Below are 16010 nucleotides of genomic sequence, written 5' to 3'. Positions count from 1 at the left end.
TGAAGTAATCTGCCAGGAGAAGCAGGTGGTGGGATCCGCACTCATGGGAAGAGAGTAAAACATATTCTGGTTTACAGAGAAATAGAAAATCAGAGAGGGAAAATCACCTTGCCTGAGACAATAGATGCTCTATAAAATTGAACCTTTTCATATTATCATGGAAATTACTTGTTGGCAGTGGTGCAAAAAGGCTGTTATATATTATTGTTAATTGTGGTTGGAGACACAAAGCAATATGATCATTTGATGACTTATTTGTTATTTAGAAAATGACAGCTTTTATGTGTCAGTAAATAGGAAATCACCTGGAAATATTCTTGTGAATTTAGGAACCATCTGATCCTCCTTGCTTAATGCATACAATAGACTTTAATGATGCCACGGAAGTTTGTACTTAGCAGATTATCTGCTGGTTCCACACCAGCCATCCAAAAGGGGAACACTGTCTGCTTGGTGACTGCAAGACAGAGAAATCTATAACTTTGTCAGGATTTATGTTCAATGGACAGTGGCTTCACTGGAACACAGGATGAGAGGCAATTAGTCTCCAGTTTTGTGTGCGCTCTCCAACTTGTCCAGACAGGGGCTGACAGCCTTGGCGTTCCGCTCACTCCACCACATCCCTTTCTCCTCTTCAAGAAGGGCAGGGAGGAAAACAGCAAGGAACCTAAATCCATCCTTGACTACATAAACACATTCCGGCTGAGTGTGTGTGGTGTGCGGTTCTTGTGTGCCATTTGCCGTGACAGGACACGTCTTTGGAAGACGACACTAACTATCTTGAGGTTTTAATATGATTGCCTCCAGGGCCTGAGAAAGCCCTGCGTGTTTGCCTGACACTCTGCTCTTTTATGACAGGGCTCTAGTTTTTTCTTTTTCTTTTTTTCTTTCTCTCTCTGTCTCTCCTTTCCCTGGAACTGCAGCATCCTCAGCTGGTAATCTTAAACCCTGGGCTGCAGAGGTTTCTCTTCATATGGCCACACATTAAACATATCTTTCATGCCTCTCTGAACCAAACTCGGAGAGTGCCAATTAATAAGTTGATGGGGAAGAAGTCAATGGGTAGCATTAAGGCCACCTGTCTGGAGGCGTTAGGTGCGCACTTTGAGTGAAGGGCAACCTGCAGAGTCTGGAATGAGGTGTTTATCACATTCCTAGAGGCAGAAAATGAGAGAATAAAAAGCAGGTTACAGGGCAGCTCCTGCATCTTGCTCGCATTGTTCTTCACACTGCTCTGGCCAAGCTTAACCCTCAAAAGGAGAAAATCCCAAGCCTCTGGAGCTGTGACTTTTTACATGAGTCTAGTGTATTCTCGTGTCAAAGGCTAAAGATGGAGAGGGCATTCAGTGACTTTTTTTCCCATGGAACTTCCATTTATATCTGTTCAAACTGTTCAGAGCATCTTTCTAAATCTTCGTGACTACTCTGAAAACTCTTTTCATCCATCCCTTTTACTCATGTTCATTAATTTGGTAAATATCTATTGAGTATATAATATATGCTGGACCTCATTCTAGCTGCTGGGAATATACCCATGGGGGATGAAAACAGAGAAATGTCAAGTATCACTATTCTCATGGAGTTATTTTCTAAAGAAAGTATATAGACAACAAATAAATACTCAGAGGAGGCATTTGAATACACAGCCTTTGACTCAAGATTCAGAAAATCAGGCTAAAGGCAGGATGATGTGGGAGATTGTTAATATGAATAGAAGTGTAAGGTGAGTGCAGAGAAAAAGAATGAGCCAGGCAGTCAGGCAAGAAAAGGAAAATTTATTAGAGGGAAAAGAGAGGGTGACTGGCCCTTAAGGAAAACCAGCATCCTCCTTTCTGACGGAGTCCCCACCAATGAAAAGTTCTCTAAAGAAATGGTCACCTAGCCAGAGGTCTGGAATCTGGTGGTCTCGCAGCTTTGAGAAGATGGGCACCAGTGAGATAACAGGATGCCATTTGGGCAATTTGGTCAGTCTCAAGGATCACTCTGATTTATTATTTGTTTGCAAGGTCAACACAATGAGCCATCTTGTCAGTGAGAACCCATGTGGACCCTATCAAGAAGGGCTTGTAATAAGAGAAAAATCTAATGGACTGAAATCCCACTGCTATTGGTACTCCTTTCTAGCTTTCTCACAAATACCGGTGACAAATCTTGCTCTCTCATCCCCCCAAATGGAGACTAGATAGGGCTCAGTAGGAAGGAGGCTTGAGGTCAGGAGAATAATAGAAAATATTTCAGATTAAGGAAATAACATTTGGGGAGGGGGGGGTCAAGGAGCCCTATAGGAGGAAAGAAAACTCACTCCTCCCTTTCTTCTCACCCACCACCACCCCCCACCCCCCAACCCCTGCTTTCAACTTGTCCTACCGCTTTCCTTTCTTGGTGAAAACATTTTTGTCACCTTGGTCCAAGGCAGGAGAGTGAACCTGGCAGTCAAGGTCATTGCCCAGTTGTTCTTCACCTGCTCCTTTTCCCTTTGTCAAAAATTTAGCTCATCTTTAAGCTTTGTAAATTTACTTTTCTCTTGTTTTCTTTCCCATAATCTGCCACAGATTATGCTGCTCACAGACCCAGAGATTGAGAGCAGTTTACTGATCAGCTCAGACGAAGGGGCAACCTATCAAAAATACCGGCTGAACTTTTACATCCAGAGCTTACTTTTCCACCCCAAACAAGAGGACTGGATTCTGGCATACAGCCAAGACCAAAAGGTGAGTGCGATCACCTTGCTCGAGACAGGGGTGCATGGTTGTCCTAGGGAACAACAACCGCTTAGTCATCTCTGTATTTCATCTCAGTGGGCAGGTTACGTGCAGGAGCTTGAACCCTGTGCCAGTAGGGCAAAGGTGAGTGCGATCACCTTGCTCGAGACAGTGGTGCATGGTTGTCCTAGGGAACAACAACTGCTTAGTCATCTCTGTATTTCATCTCAGTGGGCAGGTTATGTGCAGGAGCTTGAACCCTGTGCCAGTAGGGCAAGGAGCAGGAATGTGGATCTCAGGCTGCTTGTCTGAGCTGTATAAAAAGGAAAAGCTAGACCATCAGGAAGATGTTGTGGAGAAGCAGTTCTTCTCTGGAAGTTTCAGTCCATCGACAGCCCCCGACCCCCATGAAATCTGAGACAGTTTTGTGTGTGAGAGATATAATCATTTTTTGTAAAGGACCCCATAGGTTTTCTCAGAGCCTTAAAGGGCTGGATGGCTCTGAAAGAGTTAAGCGCAATAGCTAGCGACTTGTTAAAATAGTGAGAGAAATGTACATAGATGACATTCAGAATCAGGTAATCCAGGACTTTTCTTCTCTTGGTGGTTAGGCTGAAGGAGAAGTCTATTTTTTAAGAAGGCATTGATTGATGTTATGCAATTGTATGTTATAAGCATGTTATGTTTATTGTATGTTTGTGTGTGTATGCAAGTGCATGGCAATATGTATATGTATTTTATGGCATAAATACTGTCAAATATATCATGTACTCTATACTGCAGTTGGGCTTCTTTAGTGACTCAAATGTTAAAGAATTCACCTGCAATGTGGGAGAGTCATGTTCGATCCCTGAGTCAGGAAGATCACCTGGAGAAGGGATGGCTACCCACTGCAGTATTCTTGCTTGAGAATTCCATGGACAGAGAAGCCTAGCAGGCTACAGTTATAAAATACATATAGCCCCTGCTTTTAAGGAACTTACATTTTCAGGTAGACTATAAGGCTGACAACAGCAAATACAATCATAGAATTAGAAGAAACAAAATATACAGAGGCAAATGTGAGAGAAAACCTAAAAAAAAAAAGCCAAAAGGAACATAGCTAAAGTATTGGAATGCTTTTTGTGAAATGCATGGTTCAGTGAGGTCATTCTGAACATTCTCTTTAGAGGACTTGTAAGTTACAAAGGACGTATATTTAAAGAAATATTGGACTTAGCTGAGTGAGGAGGGTGTTTGAGGTTTTTATCCATCTGGACTGGTATAGACATGTGGGGGTTCTTCCTGATGAGAGAGGAATGATACTAGCAACTTTTCAAGGTCTCTAACTGACATGAAATTTTTGGAGAAGGCAAATTAAAATTCTTAGGATTGGAGTTTTATTCATGCTGCCCTTACTGCCAAATAAAATCACATTAGCCTAAAAATAGAAAAGATTTGCAATTAGTATTTTTTCCTCTTGAGCAGCCTGGCTCCCCTTTCAGCAGAATGTACAATTTCATTCCTGGAGTCAAGCCACCGTGCATTTGGTCCAGGATGGTGCAGTTACCAGAGGCAAAGCTGAGCAGTTCAGAACACAGAGTATTAGACATTTAATCCACTGGGCTTTTGTATTGTATTTGACAGTTGGTTAATTTTCCCCTGATGCCAGAGGCACAGTGAGGGCCAGATTTACCTGGCTGAGTGAAAACTGTGCATCTTTGCAGTTGTGTTGGAAGAAAAGGCCAAAAATGTAACCCTTCATATGCCAGCACTTCAGACAGCAGCCCCATGACCATAGTGGCAGAGTGAATTACCTCGGAGAAGTTAGGGCATGTGGGAGTTATAGCCCCAACTCGGCCACGTACGGTACTTGGGGTCAGCCTTCTTTGCCTTAAAATGTGTTTGTGTGGGTAGTTATAATTGCAGATGCACTTGGATGAGACTGAAAAAAGATTAGGCTCTGTTTTACGTGCTCAGCATTGTGCATTGTTGGTATAAAATAGCTATATCGAGAAGTATTTGGTCAAGCTAGGGAAAGAAAATAAACACACATGAGTTCAGTAGTCTAAGAGGGACTAACAAGGCAGGGAGAGCCTTCATTCACATATGAGTGAAGAGTGAGTGAAGTCGCTCAGTTGTGTCTGACTCTTTGCGACCACATGGACTGTAGCCTACCAAGCTCCTCTGTCCATGGGATTTTCCAGGCAGTAGTACTGGAGTGGATTGCCATTTCCTTCTCCAGGGGATCTTCCCGACTCAGGAATCGAACCCAGGTCTCCCTCATTGTAGACAGACGCTTTACCATCTGAGCCACCAGGGAAGTCATTCACATATAGTAGATACCCAATCAGAGTTAGTTCATGGATTCTATGAAACTGGCAGCCCAAAGTTTAGGAAATGGAGATCTTATAAAATGATTTCACCTGGACTTTAATGAATATGTCATATTTCTTTTTTGCGGGGAGGCACACTTTACACAAGAGCAATGTCATAAACAATAATGTAAGTTTGTATAGTTACAAAACTCATGTTAACAGGATCATGAATATGTTGATTTGGCTGAAACTGAAATTATGGAAAGTTAATTATGCATGTACTCCTGGACCCAATCTTTTTTTTTTTTTTTTTACTGTTTAGACTGTTAGGAAAAATAATTCTTTTTTTTTTTCCCCAATTAGGAGCCTTTTGAACATTTTGGTCAGTGGATTTATGTGTTCAGAGCTATAGATTACAAAAATTAACCTGGCAGTAGTATTACGATGAACTGAGGCATTATGAGGTCAAAACCAAGAAGACCCGTTAGAGTGATATCATAGAATCCTTGGTCTGGACCAGACCAAATGAATTCTGTCATTTTACATGTAGAGGAAGCCTTAACAGTCTTTGTTCTGTATGTAGCTGACAAACCAAAAATCTGAGAAGATTTTTCCCCAAAGGGGAAAATACTCATTAGTAACACATGTCTAAGTTAGGCAACTGGAATCTGAGTATGAAACTTAATAGAGTTCTACTAAATGGATGGTGATGTCTGGAGATAACACCAAAGGGGTAGAAGTCAGCCTATCTGCTAAGCTCTGTTTCTCTAGAGGAGAATGAAGGAGAGATGATCCTGGGAACAAAGAATTATGAGAAACCCACTAACAGAAGTAGGGGTGGTGGACGGGGAGGCCTGGCGTGCTGCGATCCATGGGGTCGCAAAGAGTCAGACACGACTGAGCGACTGAACTGAACTGAACTGAACTGAACTGAAGGGCTCCACATCAGGATGTGAATCACAGAATGAGTGGTCCATTAGCAATGAGGGGATTGGGGTGCAGTCATTCGATGACCCACTAGCTGGTGGAGTTGGCCTAAAGTCAAGTGGAGAAGATGTGTGGCCACTCCAGTGGGCCAGTGATATGGAAATAGCAGCTGTCAGTCACCCACAAATCACAGAGCTTTTAGCTCCAATGAGAGGCAGCAGTGGGCCCCAATGAGGGCCCCATGCTGGTGCTGGCAGGTGAGTGACTTTGGGAAACAGGAACGTTCATTCTTCCATGTAAGTATTGCTCATCACTGTGCATGACAGTCACTGCTGCTGCAGAGCTCTCAGCAAAGATGGTGGCTTAAGTGCTGGGATTCACTCTGCTGAGTGCTATTTCCCATCAGTCTGTGGTGAAATACTGTGGGTTAGAAAGCACAGAGGTGGCAGCTGCATTAGAGCTCCCCTGCACACAGACCTCCTCACCTCTCTCCCATCGTTGGCTGTCAGACTTTCGAAGCATACTTCCTCTTTTGAATATACAGCCACCTTTGCTTTTCCCTTATTTTCCTGCCATGGCTTTCTTTCTCCTTCCGTGAATGAGGCTTTGAGCACCCCAAGGACACAGTCTGGATCTCTGGCTCACAGGAAAGAGTCCATATGGGCCGCGGCACTCTGCCCTGACTGCATCTTATCTTGAGTGTCTGGACTGTCAGCGGAGGTTTTTTGATGTGAGCATTTTAAGGGACTTGAAAGAGTTTGGTTGAACAGATTGTCCTTTCTGGCCCAAGATAGAGTTTTAGTGGCCATCAATTCCATAGGAAGCCAGATTTAAAAAAAAAAAAGAGAAGAGCTTTTAATCAGAGAGAAATGTGTATAGCCAAATGCCCTTGAAATCCATAAAACCAGGATATTTTTATATTTTAGCCTTTTTTTTAGATAAAGAAATCTACCTGTGATATTCAATACCTAGGTGGTTGCCAAGAGGTAAAAGGGTTCTTGAATGAGCATGTGACTCTCAAGCCACCACTAGAATAATTGAAGGGAAAAGGCTTGAGACCCATTGAAGCTCTAAAAGAAGTGACCTGCCTTCTTAAAAAGCCCTGTTGGGGGACTTCCGTGGTCTAGACACAGGTGATAGACTCCTTGGCCTCTGAATGTGAGGCTGTGCCTTTGGAAAGCCCTGAGATTTTCAGAAAAATAAATGTTATAGACATTATGGAAAGTTTGTGCCAAATGGGCCAAGGTAACCCCGTCACGTATAGTCACACCCTTTCAGCTTCTTACAAACCAGCCGTGAATCACTGTGGATGCTGTGAAGAATTCTGCGGTGAAGAATTCCAGAAGCACCAACCATCTCACACTCCTTTATTTATTTGTTATGTCTGTAATTAAGTGGTAGGCAAACCAAACATTCTGCTCATTGCTTTTGTGTCTTTGCATTTGGAAACCGAGGAGCCGGGAAAAGAAAGATACAGAGTTTCCCCTTCCTTCCATGTTCCCCTACCTCTTCTTGCCTCAGTGCAGGAAACCACCCAAGCAAGACTTAGCAGTAGGCTGAGTCTGCCAGATTACATCTTTATTTTAATTTGGCAATAAACTAGTGTACAAACTGTGCTATAAAACATTGCCTCCAACAGCATCTCTCAGTCTGTCTTAAACACCTCACTAAACATGATGTGTTGGGAAACATTGGAAATGAGAGAAAACAAGACGCAGATGTGACTGAAAGGAAATAAAAAATAGAAATTTGTTAAGAATAGGCATCTAAACCAGTTCTGCTGACCATCCTGGGGCGCTGGGCTCGAGGCCTGTCTGTTAGGGGTTGCACTGAGGAGTGATTTGTATAGGGGAGGGTCTGCAGTGTTGTGAAATCAATGTGAACACTCCCCGGGCTCAGACTGCCTGGTTGCTGGGGAGGAGAAACCCTTCTTGCTTGGCTTATTCAGACTGGCAAGGCCCTTTCCTTGGGCAGCTTTGCAGACCTACCTGCCGCCCCGACTGTGAGCGGAAGGAATCACGTTTCTCCCGTCCTCGGCAGCCAGCTTCTTCTCCCCACCCCTGTGGATGCCCACGTCCTTCTAGGCCACAAACTCAGTTCCTCCACAGACAAGCAAGAATCTGACTGAACGGAGCAGCTGGGTTTGAGCTGTGGGAGACTGGGGCGCAGGTGTGCATTCAGGAGGGTGGGTGGATCGAGGTCGGGGATCTTGGTCAGCTTCAGCCTACTGTTCTTGCCACCAAGAATGACTCATCTGATGTCGTCAGACTTTTCAGAGTTTTTCGAGAGGAGTAATTCTGTTTTGTTTGAAACGTGATATTTGTAAATTGTAACGAACTCAAAAACTTAAAGCAGAGAACTGTGCAGAGCAAGTGAACCTCATCTGCTGCCTTGTATTAGTCCCCAAATCACTTTTTTTTCCTCTTATTTCCCCATCTTTCTCATCATCTTTGTTTTTCTCTTGTTCATGGATCTTCCTGTCAGTTTTATTTCAGGAGGTATTCGGTTGTTTTGTGAATTAAAAAAAAATGCATCCAAATGAGTGATCAATTCTGTGGAGGGAGGACAAGACCTTTAGGACAGTTTGGTGGGTCACTGTTCATTTAGTGGCAGTTCTAGAATACTCATGAGTTTGTATGGTCTCACTTGTTCCAAAGCCCTATGAGTCAACAGTCCAAGTAATACCATGTGGGAGCTTTCAGGATCTCTGTTCTACTCTATGTTACAAACTATCAAAGTTTATGAATTAAATGAGAAATCTTCAGGCTTGCAGAGTGGCCTCACCTTCAGGATTTTGGTAAATATATGTAGGATATACAAAAGACACAACTGTTAAGGAGGAGAACGTGTTTTGATACGGAAACCCTTTTCACAAATAATTAAAACCCTGAATATTAACAGCAACATTCTCTATATAAATGAAGACTGAATTTGAGTTAAAATCATATTGATAGAAAAGGAAAATTATACTGCAAGTATGTTTGAGGGCATACAATAGAATTTTAGTAACTTGCATAATAGTACATTTTTAAAAGAACTGCTTTTAGTTTTCTCTTTTCTTTCTTTATATGAGTCCAGAAATTTTATTTAAACAGTTTTATATCTATTTCTTAAAAAAAAAAACAAACAAAAACAGCACTTTCTTTTATTTCTTTTAATCCTTTCTACTTTTCCTGACTGGGCACTAACAGAAGGCCATTGCTTATCACAACTGCTTTGAATGCCAGGAATTCCCTGGGAAATAATGACTGCTCAACAAGAGAAGAGATGTCAGCAGTTTCCAACACTCGGTAATATTAGTTTCTTACCAGTGATAGACAACACAGCAAGTGAGGCAGGAACATCAGCTCTCTACTCTGTCAGGCCCTGCGGATGGCTGTGTGACCTTCAGCAAGTCACTTAACTTTTAGAGTTTCTCCAGCTGTGAAATGGAAGTAATAATAGTACCTGCCTCACAGGACTGTTTGAAGATGCTGAGATAATGTATGTAAAACACTCAGCACAGTGCCTGGCACATGGTTATTCAAAGACCTAGGAGAGAGAGCCACCTGGTGTGGCACAACTAGATACAGACACAAGGCTGCCTTAGCAGTAATCCAGGATTGTCTTCCCCACATACGAGAAGTTATAGATACTTTAGTCAATGTTGACTATACTCTTAGTGGCTAAAAGGTACCATTGAACCAGAATGAATGGAGCAAGCAAGAACCGATATTTGGTCCTAAGAAAATATTATCGATTATAATAGCAGTATGCCATTAAATATTAAAGTATTTGCCTTCACAGCAACTCTATTTGTTTTTGAATAGACCTAGCAGCCCTTTCATGTCAAAAGGGCAAGATTGAAATAAAATATAAATAGATCCTTCAAATTCAGCCCCCGGGGGGTATTCAAATAATTTCTGCACAACACTTGGGAGACTGATACCTACCTAAAGCCATCACTTTTCCCAAGGCACTGCATTAATTAAAAAGGCACTCAGTTATTTATAAGAAATACATACAGTGTTATATACCATGCTGCTTTGGCAAGATTTCCATGTGCTTGAAATTTCCCAATGTCAGAGCTGATTTCTAACCTCATGAATATGTTAGTAATTTAAGTATCCAAGTACAAAACTGGCAATTAGACTGGAAACCAGGGAGCTTGCTAAATGTCAACCCCAATGCTTGTTTATAAAACAAATTCTCAAGCTGAAATGTCATCCTATGCAAACACAGAAGTCCTGTGTTCACCTTAGCTAACTTGTTTAACCAGGTTGTATCATTATTTTTCAGTTGCTGCATAAAGCAGATTGATCTATCTATTCCCAAGTTTGAATAAACAGGCTGCAAGAATTAGGAGAAATGGACATTTTAAAATGAGTGATTAGGACTAAGGATTGGACAGACAGAATTATGCTCTTTGGTAACTAGTTGAGCTTAATTTATTTCAAATAAATTACATTTTTGCTTGTGTTTTGTAGCTAGCTTTTTTGATCTGTTCTAACCACCACTTGTCCAAATGGATTAAGATGCCTCTTAAATCCAGGCATCCATCCAGGGAACTTTGAAAGACATTTGACATCCTAAGAGGGCATGGACCTGTTTCTTAAACCTGTCTCTCGTAGTGGTCCTTTAGAAATCCAGTAACAGTGACATTTTCCTGTATTTTTCCTTTTCAAGAGTGTTTGTAACCAACAGTGTTGCCACGGAGGGGAGTGGTTTGGGGAGAAGGAAGTCTCGCCCTTATAGACAGACACATTTTGTGAACTTATGACTCTGAATTTCACATTAAAAAAAAATTCAATGTTACCTTGTCCAACTTCCTCTCTTCAGCGTAAGAGGATATTGTAAGTACAAATTATAAACGGCACACTCTGTGGTCAAAGAGACCCAGAGGCCCAGGCAGGATCTCATAGCTGGCAAGAGGAAGAGAAACCAGAAGTCAGAAACCAGCCTCCTGAAATGACCAGATCCTGAACTGTAAAATAGTACCAGATGAAAAGTCACAAATTCAAATCGGCAAGGCTCACTCACCTGACTTACTTAATTTCAGTGCCTGCCTGCTGATCTCATTGCAGGCATGATGAGAAAATGTCCCAGCATAAGACTTGTGGTCCAAAGTCAGATGCCCCCAGCTACTCCAGGAACAGCCAAGTTAAGCAATATCCAACCTCAGAGGCAAGGGACACGGAAGTGTTGTCTAGGATCCTTCCTTGCTTCCTGAAAGTCAGGAAGAGAATAGCAATCACACCTGCTTCTCCTTGCCATTCCTTGTTTTTTCAGGGTCTGTGGGCAGTTCAGGCTGGAGGCAGTGATCAGCAGGAAGAGGAAAGGCCGAGAACTAACACTGACCCTTTACTCCATAGTAAACTCTCTGCCAGGCCTTTCACATTGATTCCTCAACTTCTTTCTTACATGAAACATTGACTTTATCTTTATGCCTATTTAATATTTGGGAAATCTGAGGCTCCAAAAGGTTAAGAAAATTCCCCAGGGTGGTTGATAGAGCCAGGTGTCTAATCCAGGTTTGATTCTCTTCGTACTCTGTCCTCACTGCACCAAACACTGCCTCCCTAGAAAAGCCATTGTGATATTTTCTTTTCTTTAATTACCTTTTTTTTTTCAATTTTGCTTAACCATATTCCCCATGTCCAACCTACTGTGCAACCCATTCCCTCTGGCAGATGCTGTAGTATGCATTTCAAAGCTGAGTTTCACAGCAGAGGGAAAACTGCTGTTTGAAGATCATGCAACAGAAGAAGGGAGAGCAAGAAGGGAACTGTCCCTGGCTGGTTCCCAGGCACCAAACAGTCCCTTGTGACTCAGCAGGCCAGCTTGTGTCATAAGCACTGTGACCCCTGCTCACCTCCTCCAACCTTGCACCAGCTCTGTCCCAGGGGTCTATGTGTAAAATTTCCCCTTGCCCAGCAAAATGACTAGAGCTTTCAGAAGTGAATCCTTCTGTAAATTGGTGCAGCCACTGTGGAAAACAGTATGGAGATTCCTTTAAAAATTGAAAATAGAACTACCGTATGATCCAGCAATCCCACTCCTGGGCATTTATCCAGAAAAGACTCTCAAAAAGATACATATGCTTCATGGGGCCTCTCTGGTGGCTCAGCGGTAAAGAATCTGTCTGCCAGTGCATGAGATACAGGTTCAATCCCTGATCTGGGGAGATCCCACATGCCACAGGGCAGCTAAACCTGTGTGCCTCAGCTATGCAGCCTGTGTGCCTCAGTTATGCAGCCTGTATGCCTCAGTTATGCAGCCTGTGTGCCTCAGCTATGCAGCCTGTGTGCCTCAGCTATTCAGCCTGTGTGCCTCAGCTATGCAGCCTGTGCTCTAGAGCCTGGGAGCCACAGCTGCTGAGGCCACGTGCTGCAACTGCTGAAGCCCACGTGCCCCAGAGCCTGTGCTGTGTAACAAGAGAAGCCACCACAATGAGAAGTTTATGTGCCACAACTAGAGAGTAGCCCACACAGCCTGAAGACCAAGCACAGCCAAAAGTAAATAAACAGAATTGTTTTAAAGAAGATACATGTACCCCGATGTTCACAGCAGTACTCTTTGCAACAGTCAAGACACGGAAGCAGTCTAAATGTCCATTGACAAATGAATAGATAAGGTATGTCACACACACACACACACATACACACACACACACAAACACACATGCACAGATACAATCACTCAGCCATAAAAAAGAATGAAATAATGCCATTTGCAGCAACACGGATGGACCTAGAGATTATCATATTAAGTAAAGTAAGTCTGGCAGACAAATACTGTATATCACTTATATGTGGAATCTTATAAAATGACACAAATGAACTTATTTGAAAACAGAAACAGGCTCACAGACATAAAAAAACAAACTTATGGTTATCAAAGGGGAAAGGGGAGTGGGGGGAAGATAAAACAGGAGTTTGAGATTAGCAGGTATCCGCTGCTATATATAAAATTGATAAACAAGCTTCTATTATATATTATAGGGAACTGTATTCAAAAATCTTGTTATAACCTATAGCGGAAAGAGTATGTAAAAAGAATGTGTTTATGAATATAACAATCACTTTGCTGTACACCAAATGCTAGCACAACATTGAAAACCGATTATATTTCAATGAAAAATTAAAAACTGGGATGAAATAAATAAAAATAAATCAGTAGTCCTTGGAATGATTAGATGAAATATTTAAATATTCTAGAAAAGTCTCTAAAGCCCGTCATTCAAATTCAAGACAAAATTTATAGTTGCCTGTGTGTGTTTAGCACAGAGAGTCATAGTCATCATCTTGCAATAACCTATAATAGAAAAGAATCTGAAATAGAATACACAAACCCATGCGTGTGTGTGTATACATATAAGCTATATTTAAATGAAATGACCCTCTCTTATGCTCAGTCCTGGTCAGATTTTTTCTTTTTAAAATTTTGTTTATTGTTATTATTGTTCTTCTTCTTCTTCCCTTTCCTCGTTTTCCCACATCCAGGGGCCCTGGCTTTTCCAGGCACCTATGTCTTCCCTGCTCTGCTCAGCCCCTGCTAACTGCCCTCTCCTCTCTGTCCCATCTCCGCACGGCTATTGGATCTATCTTACGGAAGCACACTTCCAATATGTTCCAAGCAACAAGTGTTTCCTCCTGCTTATTTTTATCTCTCAAAACTTGCCAAGTTTCATCACTTATGCATTTAAATAATGGGACAATTACATGGTTATTGAGAGTTACTCATTTTTTCCTGTCAGTGCCTAGATATGGGGCATTTGTGATATAGATGCTTAGCATCTAATTGTTTTATCTATTCTCTATTTCTACATCTATATTATAGAACCTTTAAGCCTAAGATTCCATTTGAAAATTTCCCTAAGTACCTCCAGATCTGGGAGCACAGGAAATGGCCACAAATTGAACTGGCCCACTGTCACCTATTGACCCTTGCTGCCCAATCCACCCAAGTTCCATAGGTTTAACCCCCCAATCCTGCCAAACAGGACTGTGGGGCACGTGACAGACTTCATTGCCAGCTGGGGGATGGCCAGTGACAGGTTTGATAAATCCAACCTCGGGAGAATTTGATGGAGCTGGTGACATGTCATCATTCCTGCTCACTCTTCATCAGCAAAGCTTTGCAGCCCCTTATTTTTTGACCTCATTGTCCGTTGAGTCCCATCTCCATTAGCTCCCCATCAGTTTGGTTGGATTGCCTCCACCCAACCTGTTCCCAGGCTGTGTTTATAGCCTCTGCTCCCACTTCACTTTCCTTTACTCATGCCCGCCAAGCTGAATCTCGCGTAGTTGACAAAAGAAGAACAAAGACACCGCTCTACCTTTTTTTTTCAGGCTTCCCTGGTGGCTCAGGTGGTAAAGCATCTGCCTGCAATTTGGGAGACCCGGGTTCAATCCCCAGGTCAGGAAGATCCCCTGGAGAAGGAAATGGCAACCCACTCCAGTACTGTTGCCTGGAAAATTCCACGGACAGAGGAGCCTGGTAGGCTACAGTCCATGGGGTCGCAAAGAATCGGACACAACTGAGCGACTTCACTTTAACTTTTTCTGCTCTCTTTATTTGCTCAGATTGACCCACTTGTCCTGAAACACTCTTTCCTCACACTGTCATACTGAGAGATTTTAACTGTATGCCCAGTCCCACTTTGAGAACTTGGGGAGACTTCCCGCTTTTACTGTCTTACATAAGCCACCACAGCAATCTGGACAAAATATAACACATTACTACATATCATGTATGACAGATGCTGAGAAGTTTGCCTTTTCTCTGAGGAACTTGCATCTCTTGGACGTTGGGGAGCTGGTCTGGGAAGGTTGTCATGGTTTTGTATCTATTCCTGTCCCCACTGGCCAAGGAGAAGACTTGTGTCAGAACTGGATGAAGTTTGAGGTCCCTTATGATGTGATTTCCCACTAAGAGTGTGCTCTGGCCTCCTTTGCTGTGTAACCAGAGCATGAGAGCCCATCTCTGAAGACTATGGATTTCTCTGGGTTGCTCTTCTTCTTCCTGTGGAGGCTAGTAGAGGAAGGAGCTTGATATTTGCAGTGCCCCAGGGCTGGCACTATAAATTTACTGGAAGTCCTCAAGGCCCCATCTCTTTTCTTGTTAAAAAGAATGCAGTAACAGCAGTGAGAACTGGAGCGTCATGAGGTGACTGACTGCTTTGTCCCCAGACCATCCCCAGGGTGGTATTAGGATGAGGCAGATCAAATAGAACTGGCAGGGGTTTCTGTCAGCCTTTTCAGGAAGGGCAATTTGCAAGCCTCCTGCCTCTGAAACTATTAAGGGCAGAGCCGCAGAGGTGAGGGAGCAGGCAGCCTTGAAGAGAGCCAACCGCAGGAAGTGTTCCTCCAACCTGGAAGCCTCTGCAGGAGACCATGTGGAGGAGACCCAGGGCCTGCCTCCTGATGAGAAAATCGCCACGGGGACCTTTGTGGTGAAAGCATCCAAACCCATCAATCCGAGACTGAAACTCTTCCCTGGTGGCTCAGGTGGTAAAGAATCTGCTTGCCATGCAGGAGACCTGGGTTCAGTTCCTGGGACGAGAAGATCCCTTGCTCCAATATTCTTGTCTGGAGAATCCCCATGGACAGAGGAGCCTGGTGGGCTATAGTTCGTGGGGTCACAAAGAATCAGACTTTACTGAGCAGCTTTCACTTTCAAAGACTGAAACATGCCATCACTCTTACCTTCTGCCAAAAGGTGTCCTTGATTTCCTAGCTGCAAAAGAAAATCCCTAATAGGTCCCTGTCTTAATGCTATAAAATGAAGGGCTGCGTTGATCTGATTTAAAACAATTGAGAACACTTTCCAGGGACAGCAATGCTTGCAAGCTTTTGCCTCACCACAAAGAAGGTGAATTTCTATTCAAAAAAAGATGCTGTTCTGCTCGCGATTCAGCCAAAATGTGAATGGTAAGAAGATAGAAAATGAAAGTTACAAGGAGCTGCTCTCATACCCCACTTCTTCCAGCCCTTCTTATTTTGCTGTCAGTTAGGAATCCTGAGCACTGTTGGTGGATCTCAACTTGCCCACCCCCAAGCTGTTTGTCCCCCTGTGGCTTCCCTCTTTATTCTCCATTGGAGCC

General features: G+C 42.9%; 1 protein-coding gene across 4 annotated transcripts in view; it reads left to right on the top strand.

The window, feature by feature from the left end:
• The window catches only part of SORCS1 (sortilin related VPS10 domain containing receptor 1), a 576311-nt gene that overhangs the window by 364562 nt on the left and 195739 nt on the right, over positions 1-16010 (top strand). For all 4 annotated transcript variants that reach the window (XM_068961506.1, XM_068961507.1, XM_068961509.1 and 1 more), the window contains exon 4: positions 2553-2711. In XM_068961506.1, coding sequence (XP_068817607.1) covers positions 2553-2711 — 159 coding nt within the window. The remainder of the gene's footprint in view (positions 1-2552; positions 2712-16010) is intronic.

Source organism: Capricornis sumatraensis, chromosome 23, assembly GCF_032405125.1.
Source record: "Capricornis sumatraensis isolate serow.1 chromosome 23, serow.2, whole genome shotgun sequence".
Classification (NCBI taxonomy): domain Eukaryota; kingdom Metazoa; phylum Chordata; class Mammalia; order Artiodactyla; family Bovidae; genus Capricornis; species Capricornis sumatraensis.
This window is presented reverse-complemented; position numbering and strand designations above follow the sequence as displayed.